This window comes from Muntiacus reevesi, chromosome 1, assembly GCF_963930625.1.
Source record: "Muntiacus reevesi chromosome 1, mMunRee1.1, whole genome shotgun sequence".
NCBI classification, from domain to species: domain Eukaryota; kingdom Metazoa; phylum Chordata; class Mammalia; order Artiodactyla; family Cervidae; genus Muntiacus; species Muntiacus reevesi.
In genome coordinates, this window is record NC_089249.1 from 151,186,471 (window position 1) to 151,203,032 (window position 16,562).

At 42.9% G+C, this 16,562-nt stretch overlaps 1 protein-coding gene and 1 long non-coding RNA gene across 2 annotated transcripts in view; one reads left to right on the forward strand and one right to left on the reverse strand.

Moving 5' to 3' along the window:
- Positions 1-401: 401 nt before the first annotated feature.
- Positions 402-6,334, reverse strand: LOC136151500 (uncharacterized). The gene is made up of 3 exons (XR_010660053.1): positions 5,692-6,334; positions 4,438-4,618; positions 402-1,146 (listed from the first exon to the last, which is right to left on the reverse strand). It is a non-coding gene; the product is annotated as an uncharacterized lncRNA (long non-coding RNA).
- A 17-nt stretch (positions 6,335-6,351) lies between these two features.
- Positions 6,352-16,562, forward strand: part of YIPF1 (Yip1 domain family member 1) — a 34,655-nt gene continuing 24,444 nt past the window's right edge. The window contains exons 1-5 of the mRNA XM_065912669.1: positions 6,352-6,468; positions 7,213-7,292; positions 12,715-12,878; positions 14,796-14,876; positions 15,146-15,233. Of these exons, the coding sequence (XP_065768741.1) occupies positions 7,262-7,292; positions 12,715-12,878; positions 14,796-14,876; positions 15,146-15,233 (364 nt within the window). The 5' untranslated portion in view covers positions 6,352-6,468; positions 7,213-7,261. The remainder of the gene's footprint in view (positions 6,469-7,212; positions 7,293-12,714; positions 12,879-14,795; positions 14,877-15,145; positions 15,234-16,562) is intronic.

A 16,562-nucleotide genomic window follows, 5' to 3' on the forward strand; every position in this document is an offset into this window, starting at 1 on the left:
GAATGAGTAGTTTCCAATCAGTGTTTCCTCGATTAGAGACAGCAATCTGAAGGATCTTAATTCCAGCCAGCAGTCATAAGACAGGTTGGATCAAATCAATAAAATCACATTTGGCCCCACGGAAGAGCAGCGACTTCCTAAAACTGAGATCAAAGTGAGGCACATCTGGGCGCGGAAACGATGCACCCGCAAGTCGCCGCTGCCACCGCTCAGGGACTTGAGGACCTAAGGTCCTCTGGAGAAGGAGCAGGGGGGTGGGTGGGGGTGGGACAGGGCAGGGAAAGAAGGAGGAGAAGGAGAAAGAAAAAGAAGCGGAGGGGAAGAAAAGAAAGAGAGGAGGCGGAGGAGGATGCTGTCGCCGCGGGCCGCCGAGAGCCCGCGCAGCCGGAGTTCGGGGCCCAGTCTGTGTTTAAGTTTTAAAAGTGACCTCACAAAATCATAAAAAGAAAGAAGTAAAGGGGGGATCGATGGGAAAATTGCAGTAAGTAAATATAGGTGAGGGTATGTAGGATTTCATCATATTGTTCTTATTTTGTGTAGGCATACTTGGAATTTTGAATAATAGAAAAGTTAGTTGAGAGTCTCATTTCTGGCAGCATGTCAGACTTTTGCTCACTAAACAATTAGCTATTTCATGAAATAACTATTTTAATGCACTACTTTCATAAGAGTTAAAGGAAAATCCCCAAGCATTTACACATATGTATATACATGCACATAAATAATATCATTGGGTAAAACCAAAACAGGTAACTGGGTAAAACAGTCCTGGGCAAATAGTTTAACAAAAGTTAGAGAAGCTCTGAGGGGAAGCGCCACTGTAAGCTCTGTGCTGGTGAATCTATGCTCTGAACCAGCTGTAGGATAGGGCAGCTAATTCTGAGATTCCTGTATTAAGATGGAGATTCCTAAAAGGATATCAAAGTGATCCCTTATCAGCAGTGACTCTGGAAGATTCTCTTGCTTCTGGAAGATGCAAAAGCAATGCATCTCTGAAGTATCCTCCGTATCTTGGTGTCAAAAATGGCCATGTACTTTTGATAAAAGAGCCAGAACTTCAGTGGTAGTCCAGTGGTTAAGACTCCATGCTTCCAATGCAGGGGGCATAGTTCCATTCCTGGTTAGGGAACTAAAATCCCACATGCCCTGCAGCACAACCAAAAAAGTATTTTAAAAGAGAGTCAAGTAGAATATTTTAGACAAGACAACATATTTAGATGCTGAGAATTTACACAAATGAGGATGAAACTAATATGAGCTCACAAAAATCAACACACAAAAAAAACACCATGAGTGAGAATTAACAGAAACAGCAATATTTAGATCCTGAGGAATTTCAGACATTAGAATTATCAATAAAAACTATTTAAATAACTGCAACTATGTATTAAAGGTTTAAAGCATTCATGGACTTCCCTGGTGGCTCAGACAATAAAGAATCCACCTACAATGCGGGAGACCTGGGTTCGATCCCTGGGTTGAGAAGATCCCCTGGAGAAAGAAATGGCAACCCACTCCAGTAATTTTGCCTGGATAATCCCCATGGACAGAGAAGCTTGTTGGGCCACAGTCCACTGGGTCTCAAAGAGTCAGACATGACTGAACGGCTAAGCACAGGCACCCCAGTGTACCCTGACAAGCACAGATCAGCTTCCACTAGCAAGTTGTTACATCATTTGCCTTCCTGGATTTAAAAAAAAAAAAGCATTAGTAGGCTATCCAGAATGATTTTTTAAAGAGCCAAATGGAAGTTTTAGGAAATAAATACGCAATTGTTGAATTAAAGACTGGGGGAATATGTTAAACAGTAGACCAGGAGCTACTTGTTCAATAGGGTGGTGTATATATATATGTATATATATATATATATACACATATATATATATATATATAATAAGCCTTAAAAGCTGATAAGAAAAAATGAGTTAAAAGCAACAACCAAAATAAAATTAAATGAATGTATAACTTTGAACTAGCAAGAAAAAGTAGCTAGTGAAAGAACAGAAAGAAGATACAAAAGAGTCATGGAGGTAATTAAAATGAAAAAAGATGACTGAAGTGCCTACATATAAAAAAAATGCATTTAATATAAATGAGTTAGAAGCCCTTCTGAAATGGAAGAGTAAGAATCTCTGAAAATCCACTTCATAAAAGCATGAGAACACTGGCAGAAATTGTCAAAATCAACTTCTTTCAGTGTTCTGCAAATTAACCAAAGAAAGGTTTTTTGATAACCAGAGAAGTGTCTATTTAATAAGAACTGCTGAATCTTGGTAAGAACAGTGAGCTTTGTGGTGTTTTAATTTGCTCTAGTCCTATTCCCCTCTCCTAGCTCCAAGGCAGCCTTGAAAAATTTAGCTTTGCAACCATGGTTGTTGTGAAAATTAAGAATTTAGTAACCACTGGAAGGGGAAGAATAGGTTTGGAGCCCTTCAGAAAGTCCCAGTTCCAGAGAACTGTCATTATGTGACTAGTCTGACAGCTCCTTTGGAAAGCTCCATTCTCAGGTCTTGGTTTTATTTGACCTGACTCAGACCTCACTCTACAAAAACAGTGCATTTGCCAAAATAATGAGTGGCCATTCTATAACACTGCATCATCCTGAGATAATAATGCAAGGGCCAGCAGCTTTCTCCCTGGGATGGGTGTCACTCAGGGGTGTTGGAGACAGTTTCAGAGCATGGCTTAGTTGTGTGGTTGCCAGCTTTCCTCTTTGTGGAAAATCAGCGGACTTTGTCAGGAGAAGAAAAGGGGTCGACTGAGGATGAGATGGTTGGATGGATCACCAACTCTATGGACATGAATTTGAGCAAGTTTCCGGAGTTGACGATGGTCAGGGAAGCCTGGAGTGCTGCAGTTAATGGGGTCACAAAGAGTGGGACATGACTGAGCGACTGAACTGAACGGGCTCTGTTGGGATCATGTGCAGCATCTAACAAGGCTCATACTTTTCAGACTGTCCCTCCACCCCAAACCCTGTCCCTCAAAGCAAGGCTTTCTCCTCAGTTTCCCTTCTTCCCTCATTCTTCCTCCATTCTATCTAGGTGAAGGTGGGGTGGGTTCTGTCTCTCACTGGTTCACTCCCCCTACAGAACAGTGTGTGTGTCCATTGCTCAGTTGCGTTTGACTCTTTGCAACCCCATGGACTGTAGCCCACCAGTCTCCTCTCTCCGTGGGATTTCCCAGGCAAGAATCCTGGAGTGGGTTGCCATTTCCTTCTCCAGGGGATCTTCTCGACCCAGGGATGAAACCCTAGGCTCTTGAGTCTCCTGCACTGGCAGGCAGGTCCTTTACCACTAGCTCCACATAGGGAGGAGTAGAGGTCTAAATAGCATCAGCTGGGCTCACCTTCCTTACCATATGCATTTGGACCAATGAGCCAAGGAAATATGAACATTTTGAGCTCAGATTTTTTCAACCTTGACACCACTGACATTTTGATAATCCTTTGCTTTGAGGGGTATCCTGTGCACTGTAGGATGTTTAGAAGCACACTGGCCAGTAACACCCCACAAGTGGGGACAATCAAAAATGCCTTCACGGGACCTTCCTGGTGGTCCAGCGGCGAAGACTCTGCACTGCCACTGCAGGCAGCCCGGGCTCCATCCCTGCTAAGGGAACTAAGATCTCACATGTTGTGAGGTGTGGCCAAAAAATAAAAATAAAGTAACAATAAAAATAATAAAATAATTTTTAAAAAAAAGGAAAAAAATCTTCATAAGTCAGGCGAGAAAGACAAACATCATAGGACATCACTCACACAGAATCTTTAAAAAAATGATATAAATGAAGTTATTCACAAAACAGAAGTAGACTCACAGATTTCGAAAATAAATTTGTGGTCCTCAAAGGGGGAGTGTGGTGAGTGGGGTAAATTAGGAGCTCAGGATTAAGATACACACACTACTATATGTAAAATAGGTAACCAACAAGGGCCTCCTGTACAGCACAGGGAACTCTACTCAATATTCTGTAATAACCTATATGGGAAAAGAATCTGAAAAAGAATGAGTATATGTATATGTATAACTGAATAACTTTGCTGTACCCCTGAAACAAACACAACATTGTAAATCAACCATACCCCAATAATATTATTTTTTAAATGTCTTCAGACGTAGTCAAATATCCCCTAGGAGCAAAATAGTCCCCCAGTTGAGAATTACTGTTTTAGTTAAACCAGTACAGTTACATTTGATGCTTGTTTCATTTTTAGCCAAAACTTACATATCATTATAATTAATATATCACTGCAACTTTTATCTCTATTTCCAAGAGAAGAAATATATAGTCTATGTATTATCACCTCTTTCCAACACAGCTGTGGGGTTGTTGTTGCCATCTGACTGGTGAGTGGTCTGGTTCCAAAACTCCATCCTGAGGGCTGCTTTCTGGGACCACTCTTGGTACCGACAGGCCTCAGTGTGGGTTCCTTACCTCATGGGAGTACTTTGCTGGCAAGTGTGAATCCAAGGACCAGGAGTGAAGGACGAGAGTTGTAGAACAGGGCAGGAAGTAGAGCTATTGCATTATCAAACTGGCCACTGCCAAAGGCATTTGGTTGTTTGATTCTGCAAGCCAGTTTGAAAGCTGTATGAAATATCTGAGGAGAGTCCATCTGAGAGGAAAAAGAGAAACATGTACTCAGTTACTGACTCCATTGGTCTAAGATTTGTCCTGTGAGGCATAGACTGCCCCCCACTTATGCATTTTTGGGCTGCACTTTCCCAGTGCTGAACCGTTCCTGCAGTCCCATGACCCCATGACACAAGCCTTGATGCTGGAAGTGAGAAGCCTGTGATATGGACTTGAGGTGATGCCCACTTAGGTTATACCTGCTGAAGCTGGAATAAGGTCTGTGGTGGTGAAATTAGCAGCAGGTGAAGCCAAGAGGGTCGGACATGGGGCATAAGAGGTGTTTGAAACACTGTACATATGAATTTGTGTGTTGTAATGCATTCCTGGTACCTATTCAACCTATTCAGAGTAACCTACACATACATACATAACCTCAGTTTTCTCTTTAGAAAATGAGGATAGTCTCCTTGAGCTTGCTGGATTGTTCAGAGAATTAAAGAGCTGCATGTATAAAGCCTGATCACAAGGTTAGTCCAGTAAATACAGTCTGTGTGTGTGTATAATTATTTCATTAGTCAGGATCTTCCTGACCCAGGGATTGACTCTGTGTCTCTTATGTCTCCTGCATTGGCAGGCGGGTTCTTTACCACAAGTGACACCTGAGAGGCCCATCAGTCAGATGTAAGTCATTCTAATGGATTGTGAAGGCCCAGTGTAGTGAGGCCAAAGTCACAGCTTCCACCTTGTGTGGGCAGTGATGTTGGCTTCTGCTGCTAAGACAGTCAGAACGCAATCACTCTACAATTAACCTTTGGTGAGCAGATATCGTGTCCCTGGTTTTGGGCTGCCCCAAAACCCAGAGGCTGCCCCTCTGAGGACCCAGAGACCAGAATCATTCCTGATCCTTCCCTGCAAATCACTCACAGGCCCGCCAAGATGGGCCAATAATTGCAACTGCTGCGGTTTAGGCAAATACAGGGCACTATGAGAGCAAAAGAAATCCTGGGAGGCGAAGAAAGGCTTTCCCTAGGAGAAACAAACTGTACCCACATCCGAGGGATGTGTAGGTGTTAACCAGGCAAACTCAGGCAGCAGGGGCAAAATGTTTCTCACCAGGTCACTGAGCGCAACTTCATCGCTTCCTGGGCTCCTGTGGTAGTCAAGGCATTGATCAGATGCTGTGCAGGGGACGCAGCGGTAACAGAGGCCAATCCCTACCCACCTCTCACTGCCCAGAGACCGTAAGGCAGACGGTTGTAGGAGTGAAGAAACAAATTACACACATGTGGAGGTGTCTCTATGAACAGACATCCTCCTGACCCAGATCATGGGCATTCAATCACTCAAAAAGTAATTGACTTGCATCTTCCTCCCTGGTTAATTACACTTTTAAGTAAATAAATAATTTTTTTAAGAACGGCCAAGAATGGGAGGATTGATGGTATTTTTTCCTTTTTACAATCGTCTTTCCTTAAGCTGTTCTATATTTCAATAAGAAAAGAGATATAACCAAATATAAAGTAAACCCCACTCTAGAGAATTCTCTGCTCCCCCTACTCCTGACCCTGGGAGCGAGGTAAGCCAAAGCAGACCCTCTCAGCATCCCCATCGCTCCGCCCCGGGCCACCTGCCTCTTTAAGAACCCGATCTTCGGCCTTAGGTGGGTGGCGGAGGAAGCGAGCCGAGGATGGTGCTGCTTGTTGAAGTCTCGGGCAGTGATGTCTCCGGGAGCTGCTGTCTCTTTAAGGGGGCGGAGCTCTGCCCGGAGGAGGTGGAGAAGTTTGGCCCCCCGGATCTCCGGTTTCCGGCAACTCGGTGGGACCAGAACTTGCGCCTAGAATCTGAGGCCCCAGGATTACCCAGACAGGTTGGACTCCGAGCGCCCCCGAGGTGAGGCAGTGGGGTCTGCGGGGCAGGCCGGGACTGAAAAACCCTGGGATCTATCCACCTGGGTTGCTGCGGCCCAACTCCTCCTCCTAAACCACTGCCCGTGCGTCTTGGGCAGCTCTTTCCCAGACCATCCTGGGTTCAGGGGGCCCCAGGCTGCAGGGTTCCCATCACCCCAATGCCTACTAATTGCTTCGCCGTGCAGTAAGCGCCTCACGCTCTCTTGTCTCAGTTAATGGCATCCAGCATGGTGTGAGTAGGTACAATTCTAAACCCATTTTACAGATGAGGAAACTGAAGTCCTGAGGAGCCCATAGTCAAAATAGCCAGAAGCAGCAGAATCGGGACTCAAACCCAAGTCTGTCCAACCCCAGAGCCTGTGCCCTTAACCACTGGCTAGGCTGACGGCCTTTGCTCTTCACTGCCCTCATACCCATCTCTATCATACCCTTTCTCATCCTTCCATCTCTAGGCTGCGCTCTGCCCGTAAACACCCACGTTGTAAGTGAGATTGGATGGAACCAATGGACCCCTGTTCGCCACACCCCCCTGCCCCGCCCCACCATAGTTTCTTTATAACATTTTTGATACTATCTGATGCTAAATGGTTATCTTTTTATAAACCTATCAAATTCCACTAAGAAAGGACACAAGGGAAAGCAACACCATTTCTAACCCTAAAATAAGATTTGTTTGCAGATATTTTATTATGGTATCCTATGAAGTGTATTTATTTTTTCCTTTTAGACCTCTGCAAATTATCTACCTAATAATTGGGAGACGACCCACTGACTGAATGGCAACAGTAGATGACTTGCAGTTTGAAGGTACATCATTTGAGTATCCACCTTTTATGATTAGCTTTTCTGTAGTAAAAGCAATGGATTTTGGTTGGTATACTGGCACATATATTAAAGAAGATTATTTCAGACATCTTCATAAAAGAATGTCTGCCACAACAGGTTATTCCATTTGTCCATATTAGCTGTTCTTTTTTGTCAAATAGCCCTTTAGATTGGCAATATCATAAATTTAGTGCAGATTACAGAAATTGTTTATAGAGTTTCTGCCTTAGTTAAACATGCATTTACTGAACACCTATTTGTGCTTAGAACTCTACTAGATATAGAAGATCAAAAGATAAAGAGGATTTTTTTTACACTGCTGAGTAGATGAAAGTATAAAAGGATTATTATGATGAAACATAATCAGGTCATTCCTTCATTAAATCAATAAGTCTTTCATGAGTGTGACCATTGTTCTCATTATCAGGGTAGAAGAGTCAATTGTCAGTGTCTTCCTTTATGAAGCCCTCAGTCTAGTGAGGGAGACATACTTTTGTTAAATGATCTTTTAAACACATATCTACAAACTATTAAAGTACTGAAAGAAAAGTTCATAACTCAGCCCTGAGCCTGACATGAGCTAGGGATTGATGAATCCTCATTTTGTCTTGTAATCACTTGTGTGCACACGTTTGTGTGCGTTTGTGTGTGCACTCATTTGAGTCCGACACTGTGTCCCCATGGACTATAGCCCTCCAGGCTCCTCTGTCCATGGAATTCTCCAGGCAAGAATACTGGAGTGGGTTGCTATTCCCTTCTCCAGGGGATCTTCCTGACACAGGGATCGAACTTGAATCTACCTCATTGCTGGTAGATACTCTACTGTCTGAGCCTCTGGGGAAGCCCATAGTATTTCCTAAATGGCAAATACTGTTCTAAGTGCTTTACAAATAAATCCTTTTATCCTTATGTCAGCTTTATGAAGTAGTTATTTTACTCTCCCTATTTTACCAATGGGGAAATTAAGGTACAGAAAAATTAGGTCGTTTGCCTAAAGGTTATAGTAAGTGGTAAAAAAGAGTTTGAACCCAGGCATCACAACCTATGCTATCTTACTCCTACCTAAGGAAAAGAAAAGATGTTTGAAGCAAAATCCACTTTACCAGCCAATGCTGTCAACACCGTCTGCAAAATACATCCAGCACCTGACCAGTGCTTACCACCTCTGCCATTCTCCTACCATGCTCAAGGTCATCATCACCTCATGTCTGGATTATAGTCCTTTGCTTCCTTCAGATCTTCCCGCATCTTCCCTTATCTTTCTGAAGTCTTTGTTTTGCATCCAGAGTAGTCCTTTAGAACCAAGTCAGATCATGCCATTCCCCCAAAACCTTCCAGTGGCTCCATCTCACTGGGAGTGGAAGGCAGAGCCCTTTCTGAGCTTAGGAGGCCTCATGATTCAGGCCTTCTCTGCCTCCGATTTCGTTTTGCATTACTCTATCCCTTTCTTTCTGCCTCCCCCACATGGGCCTCATCACTGTCCCTCCTAGACAGCAGGTACCCTTAGGGCTTTTGTGCCATCTTCCTGCTTAGGACCTTCTTACCGCAGGTAGCCATATGACTCGTTCCCTTGCTCTGCTCAAATCTCTCATCATTCCAGAGGCCTTCCTTATCATCCTATCTGGGAGTACAGGGCATGAAAGTTCCAGTGTAAAGAACAGCATGTGCACAGTGCTTGAGAAGAGTGGGAGTTTGTTTCATTTTTTTCCCCAAGGAATTAACAGAAGGCCAATGTACCAGAGCACAGATAGTGGGGGAGGCTGTCATAAGGTCAGATTTGAGGGGAGGGAGCAGCTAAGTCACACAGGACTTAATAAACCATGTTAGACTTTGTTGTTTAGAGGAGAACACAGGATGCTGTGGGGGTCATGAAAAGCTTCTCCGAGGAAGAATGGTGTTAAATGAAAAAGTGGAGGTCAGGGTCCTGCAGATGGGAGACATTGTGTGAGGAAAGGAGCAGAGGCAAACATAGCAAAAAATGTAGAAGTTGGTAATGTTGGTGGCGGAAGTAAGAAACACACTCATCTTGCCCTCAAGGAGCTGAAATGGACAAGAATAACTACTACAGAGCAGAATGTGTGAACAGTCATCATGGGCAAGGTACACATATCCTACATTCAAATCAAGCTAGGCCGCCTGCTATTCTTCACACACGGGACACATTTTTCATCTCTGGGTCTTGCTCATCCTATGCCCCTTGGCATCAGATGCTGTCCCCACCGCTTCTGGCCATCTTTCTCATAGGGAAGCTATGATAACTAGATGAGATATCTCTCTCCCTTGAACCTCTTTGGACTTGGTACTCTAAAGTGACAGTTTCCGTTCCTCCTTCTGGCATGTCCTTCCCCTGGTAAACTACTGCTTTTTAAATATGAGACTTAAATATATCTTCCTTGGTCTGATTCTCTCAGGCGAAGCTATAACCATTTTTTAAAATGTCAGTGCCCTGCCCAGTCGATAAATGATAGCTGTGAAAATATTTATGATTATCTCATATGATCCTCAAAATCTCTGTGAGATAAGTATTATCTACATTTTATAGTTGAAGAAACCCAGACTCAGAGATATGGAGTAATTTGCCCAAGGTCATGGAGTGCTAGTTTATCTTAAACAAAGGACTGTCTCACTCCAGAGCCTCAGGCTGCCAAAACAGTGGAGACCAAAACTCAAGTAATTGTTATATACCAGCCTCCTCATTCATTTCAGTCACTGTATTTCTCTCCACAAAACTGTTTGCATAGCTGAAAGGCAGTAAGATTGGGCTCAGTTATACAAGAGCCCCATCCTACTGCCATGCTTGTAGTGTTAGAGTGGTGTCCTGTTGATACCTTCCTTTTGTTGTTGTTGCTGTTTAGTTGCTAAGGTTTGTCTAACTCTTTTGCAACCCCATGGACTGTAGCCTGCCAGTCTCCTCTGGCCAAGGGATTTCTCAGGCAAGAATACTGGGGTGGGTTGTCATTTCCTTCTCCAGGGGGTCTTCCTAACTTTTCCTTAGTCCTGTCAAATTCCACAGCTATCCTGAATTTTATCTGAGTGGCTAGATAAAGTTTGTTAGGATGCCCAGAGATAGGAAGTCATGATCATTGCTGGTGGACATGAATGGGCAAGGTTCTTTTGGAGAGCAGTTTAGCAATATGGCTTAAGAGCCTTAAAAATGATTTGTACCCCTTGACCTAGTGATCCTGCTGATAATGTTCATTGTTGTTCAGTCACTCAGTCGTGTCTGACTCTTTGCGACCCCGTGGACTGCAGCACGCCAGGCTTTCCTGTCCTTCATCATCTCCCGGAGCTTGCTCAAACTCATGTCCATTGAGTCGGTGATGCCATCCAACCATCTCATCCTCTGTTGTCCTCTTCTCCTCCTGCCTTCCATCTTTCCCAGCATCAGGGTCTTTTCTAATGAGTCAACCCTTCGCATCAGGTGGCCAAAGTATTGGAGCTTCAGGTTTAGCCTTCTAATGAATATAAGGATTGATTTCCTTTAGGATTGACTGGTTTAATCTCCTTGCAGTCCAAGGAACTCTCAAGAGTCTTCTCCAACACCACAGTTCAAAAGCATCAAATCTGCGGCTTTCAAGCTTCTTTATTGTCCAAATCTCACATCTACACATGACTACTGGAAAAACCATAGCTTTGATTATAAGGACCTTTGTTGGCAAAGTAATGTCCCTGCATTTTAATATGCTGTCTAGGTTTGTCATAGCTTTTCTTCCAAGGAGCAAGTGTCTTTTAATTTCGTGGCTGCAATCACCATCTGCAGTGATTTTGGAGCCCAAGAAAATAAAGTCTGTCACTGTTTCTGTTGTTTTCCCATCTATTTGCCATGAAGTGATGGGACCAGATGCCATGATCTTAGTTTTTTGAATGTTGAGTTTTAGGACAGCTTTTTTCATTCTCCTCTTTCACCTTCATCAAGTGGCTCTTTAATTCCTCTTCGCTTTCGGCCATAAGGGTAGTGTCATCAGCATATCTGAGATTATTGATATTTCTCCCAGCAATCTTGATTCCAGCTTGTGCTTCATCCAGCCCAGCATTTCTTGTGATGTACTCTGCATGTAAGTTAGATAAGCAGGGTGACAATATACAGCCTTGGCGTACTCCTTTCCCAATTTGGAACCAGTCTGTTGTTCCGTGTCTGATTCTAACTATTGCTTCTTGACCTGCATACAGGTTGCACAGGAGGCAGGGGAGGCAGGTGAGGTGGTCTGGTATTCCCATCTCTTTAAGATAGTGTTCATACTAAGGCAATAAGCCCCAAAACTTTCTCTGCACAGATACTCTTAACAGTGTTACTTGTTCTAATAAAAGTGGGAAGCAACCTAAACATCCAATAGCAGTGGAATAGTTGTATTAACTTGTGGTGTGTCTCTCCTAATCTTCCCACCTCCAGCTCAATGACTACTATGTAGACACATAAATGTTCATTGTAAAGACTGATATAACATGAAAAAGGCATTTTTGTATAATCCCCAGTAGACGGAGCAGCATCCAAAGTTGTTTACGTAGTATGCTATCACATCCTAAGTCAGTACTTGGCAATTGTATGCTTATAGTAAATATTTGTTTAATGAATGATCATCACTGGTATGAATCTATTGTACAGAGAAAAGGCAATATACCAAAAGTTAATAGTGTTAGTTTTATATGGGTGGGACTAAGTGATCTTGGGGGGCTTCCTGGGTGGCTCAGTGGTAAAAAAAACCTGTCTGCAATGCAGAAGACACAGGAGTCGCCATGAGTTTGATCCCTGGGTCAGGAAGATCCCCTGGAGGAAGTCATGGCAACCCACTCCATTATTCTTGCCTTGGAGAACCCCGTGGACAGAGGAGCCTGGCAGGCTACAGTCCATAGCATTGCACAGAGGCAGGCACAGCTGAAGTGACTAAGCACGCACGCACGCAAGAGTGATTTTTATTCTGTTGTTTTTACTTTCATTTTTGTCTCCATGTTTCCTGTAGTGATCACATAGGACTTATTGGGAAAAAATAACTTCCATTAAATTTTTTTTTGAACTTGAATCAAAGAAGAGAGAGTTAGGTTGGTTACTTGCTATGGGCTAGGCACTCTGCTGAGGACTTACTTATGGTAATACTCCTAATTTTTCCCCAATTCTATAAATATTATTCTCCCTATGGAAGAGCGAGGGACACAGCTTATCAAGGTTAAGTTACTTACTCAGGCTTGAATACTTAGTAATTTAACCAGGACTACAATTCAGGTCTGACTTCAAATTCTGTTGTCTTTATAATCATTTTTCTGCGTCACTTTGTTTTCTATGAGATTTTTTTCAGAGCCTTTTTGCCATTTCTCTCAAACAGGGTCTATAGCAAAGCTAAGGTTGTAACAGCTTGACTTGAAATTAATAGTAAGGTCTCTGATACCCTTGTGCTCTAATTGATTTCAGAATTTGGTGATACAACCACTTCTCTAGCAGCAAACCCAGATGCCACCACAATCAGCATTGAGGATCCTGGTGAAACCCCAAAGCATAGGGCAGGACCCCCAAGAGGCTTGGGAAGAGAAGAAGATGATGAATTACTAGGAAACGATGACTCTGACAAAACTGAGGTTTGGACTTGTGTTTGAATTTTTTTTTTCCTTTTAACTTTTAAAAACCTCATCCATGCATTTATCGCAGTTTCCTGTGTGCCAGGAACTTTTTGGCCAGCCTAGTGGTATTTCTAGTAATATTTTATAAGTGGATCATGCTTGTGATTCACTAGAGGAGTGCTCGACTTATAGCGGTGTGTTCGCAGGCTTATGTGATAGTGGAGCGCCAGGTGTGCCTTGTGGAACTCCATGAAATATCAAAATAAGTACCAAAGTTTATGCCAAATTAAATACCACTTTATACTAGATATTACTGCAAGAGCTCAGACTTAGGAGCCTGAGTTTGAATCCCGGTCTGGCCAGTAGGAATAGCTGTGTGGTCTTGGGTAAGATATTTTAATTTCCCTAAGCCTGGATTTCCTTATCTGAAAGTAATATATTGACTCTTGTCATCATTATAATCACAATAGCTGACATTTATTCAGTGTTTATGGAGAAGGCAATGGCACTCCACTCCAGTACTCTTGCCTGGAGAATCCCACGGACGGAGGAGCCTGGTGGGCTGCAGTCCATGGGGTCTCGAGGAGTCGGACACGACTGAGCGACTTCACTTTCACTTTTCACTTTCATGCATTGGAGAAGGAAATGGCAACCTACTCTGGTACTCTTGCCTGGAGAATCCCAGGGACGGGGAGCCTGGTGGGCTGCAGTCCATGGGGTCACACAGAGTCGGACACGACCGAAGCGACTTAGCAGCAGCGGCAGCAGCATTCAGTGTTTAATAGCTGCCAAATACCATGTAAAGTTCTTCCCTTGGATCATCTCATGTAATCCTCAAAACAGCCAATATGCAAGGAACTATTCTTATACTCATTGTATACTTGATCTTAGCCCAAAGGCCAAGAAGCAATCATATACTCATTTTATAAATGAGAAACCCGAGGCACAGAGTTTAAGTGACTTGCCCTAGGACATGCAACTGGCAGGTGCAGATGGAACTTTAAACTGAGGCAATCTGAGTGCTTCTGTGCTAGAGTTGTTGTTTAGCTGCTAAGTCATGTCTAATTCTTTGCGACCCCATGGACTGTAGCCTGCCAGGCTCCTCCGTCTATGGGATTTCCCACGCAAGAGTACCAGAATGGGTTGCCCTTTCCTCCTCCAGGGGATCTTCCCAACCCAGGGATCAAATTTATATTTTCTGCATTGGCAGGTGGATTCCTTACCAACTGAGCTGCTGGGGAAGCCCCAATAATGAATCTAATCCTCCCTATAACCCTAAAAGGCAGATATGTTAGCTATACTTTTTAGATTAGGAAGACTGAGAGGAGTCTAGTGATTTGATGAAGCTGCCCCCTAGTGGAGGGACCAGGATTTAAAACCTTTCGATAAGACTTCAAAACTGATGCTTATTTTGTCAGGCTAAGAATTGAGAGTCCCTTGGACTGCAAGGAGATCCAACCAGTTCACCCTAAAGGAGATCAGCCCTGGGTGTTCATTGCAAGGACTGATGCTGAAGCTGAAACTCCAGTACTTTGGCCACCTCATGCGAAGAGTTGACTCATTGGAAAAGACCCTGATGCTGGGAGGGATTGGGGGCAGGAGGAGAAGGGGACCACAGAGGATGAGGTGGCTGGATGGCATCACCGACTTGATGACATGAGTTTGAGTAAACTCTGGGAGTTGGTGATGGACAGGGAGACCTGGCATGCTGAGATTCATGGGTCGCAAAGAATCGGACACGACTGAGCGACTGAACTGAGCTGAATTGAACTGAAGAATTGGGTGTGGCTATGATAAAAGTGATGGATGAATGTAGAAGAGTTTAGTCTTTCCTATTTCTTGAGTTTCTCTTAGATCCTCTCTCTTTCTCTGTCTGGATAGCTAGAATAAGGAAATTACTTCTGTGTTCATTATGTTTTACTTTACCTCTGACAGTTACTTGCTGGACAGAAGAAAAGCTCCCCCTTCTGGACATTTGAATACTATCAGACGTTCTTTGATGTAGACACTTACCAGGTCTGTAAACCATTTTCACCTTTCTTTTGATGTATAATGCAGACTTATTTCTTCTGCTGTTAAACAGTCAAATAATGTGAAAGGTATTGCATACTGGATATGGTCTGCAGAAGTAAAGGGTTATTGGCACTTGAAAATACTAAATGAAATAATAAAAAGATAATAAATGATAAAAGCTCTAATAACTGTTCCAATTTTGCAGTAGTTAAACTTTACTAAACTTTAAGGAAAAAAATCATCTGTAGACTTACCACTATGCTGTTTTGCAGGTCTTTGACAGAATAAAGGGGTCTCTTTTGCCAATACCAGGAAAAAACTTTGTAAGGTTGTATATCCGCAGCAATCCAGATCTCTATGGTACGTGTAGCACTGTTTTGGTTCTTTTTCATGTACTGGCTAAACACAGATGGGGGTGTGGGTTGCCTCGAAAGCTGGCAAAGCACACTGTTGGTGGGGCACGAGCGTTTTATTTGTCTCTTCTGAGCTTCAGTAGCAGCTCTTGCAAAGAATGTTGGAGAAAATGCAATTACATGTTTGATTAATGCCATGATGACAAGAATAGTGTGTCCTTTGAAAGTCTTCAAATGACATTACAAACTTGAGACAAATTAAGTCACTTCATGTAGAGGAGATTATTGATTTTAATTTTAGAGGATTTGGTGGTTGGGGTGAGTGTGGAGGAGGCTCTCTTACACTTATTCATTGATGTGCTGAGTTCTAGCTCTGCCCCTCAGACAGCCTGGCTACCCCTTGGGAGTTTGTAAGGGGATGAGCCTGGGGAGTGGTGTCGTCCCAATCTCCCTGCTGTCTGAGGAGGGGTCAGAGGTCCATCCAGTGCTTCTGAGGGAAAGGGTTCCAACACTGGTGACCTCTGTGTTTGAGGGGGGAAGAGAGCCAGAGACTCTGGGTGCTTCTGTATGCAGATGCTCTATGCAAGGCTTGCTGTACATGGGCACAGCTAGTTCTTCCAACGATCTTTGAGGTAGGCGTTATTATCCCCATTTTTGTAATGAAGAACCTGATGCTCAGTGGGGTTCAGTAATTTATATGTTCAACCCTAAACAGTAAGTATTAGAACAATTATACCTGTTGATTGTAAGAGGAAAAGGAATTCATGAGAATCTGTTGTGTACCAATCAGTACATACACTCTAATCCTTTCAAGAGGGCAGTGTATTAAGTGCTATTATCTCTGTTTTCCATGTGAGAAAACTAAGGTTAGAAGTTGTCAAACTAAGAACTCCCATTAGCAACATTATGGATGAACTGGGAGGGTATTATACTTTAGTTCAATAAGTCAGACAGAAAAATACATGCTGTATGATTTCACTTATATGTGGAATATAAGAACCAAAACTGGTGAATCTAACAGAAAAGAAACAAATTCACAGATACAGAGAACAAACTAATAGTTACCAGTGGGGAGAGAGAAGGGAGGAGGGGCAAGATAGGGGTAGAGGGTTAAGAGGTACAAACTGCTTACATATAAAATAAATAAACTATAAAGATGCAGCACAGGAAATATAGCTAATATTTTATAATAACTAAAAATGGAATATAATTTTTAAAAATTATGACTCACTATGTACACTTGAAGCTTATGTAATATTGTATAATAAATCAAGTATTTATTATAAATAGTTAAAGTAAAACTGGCCCCTAGTTTGGGCTTCCTAAGTGGTGCCAA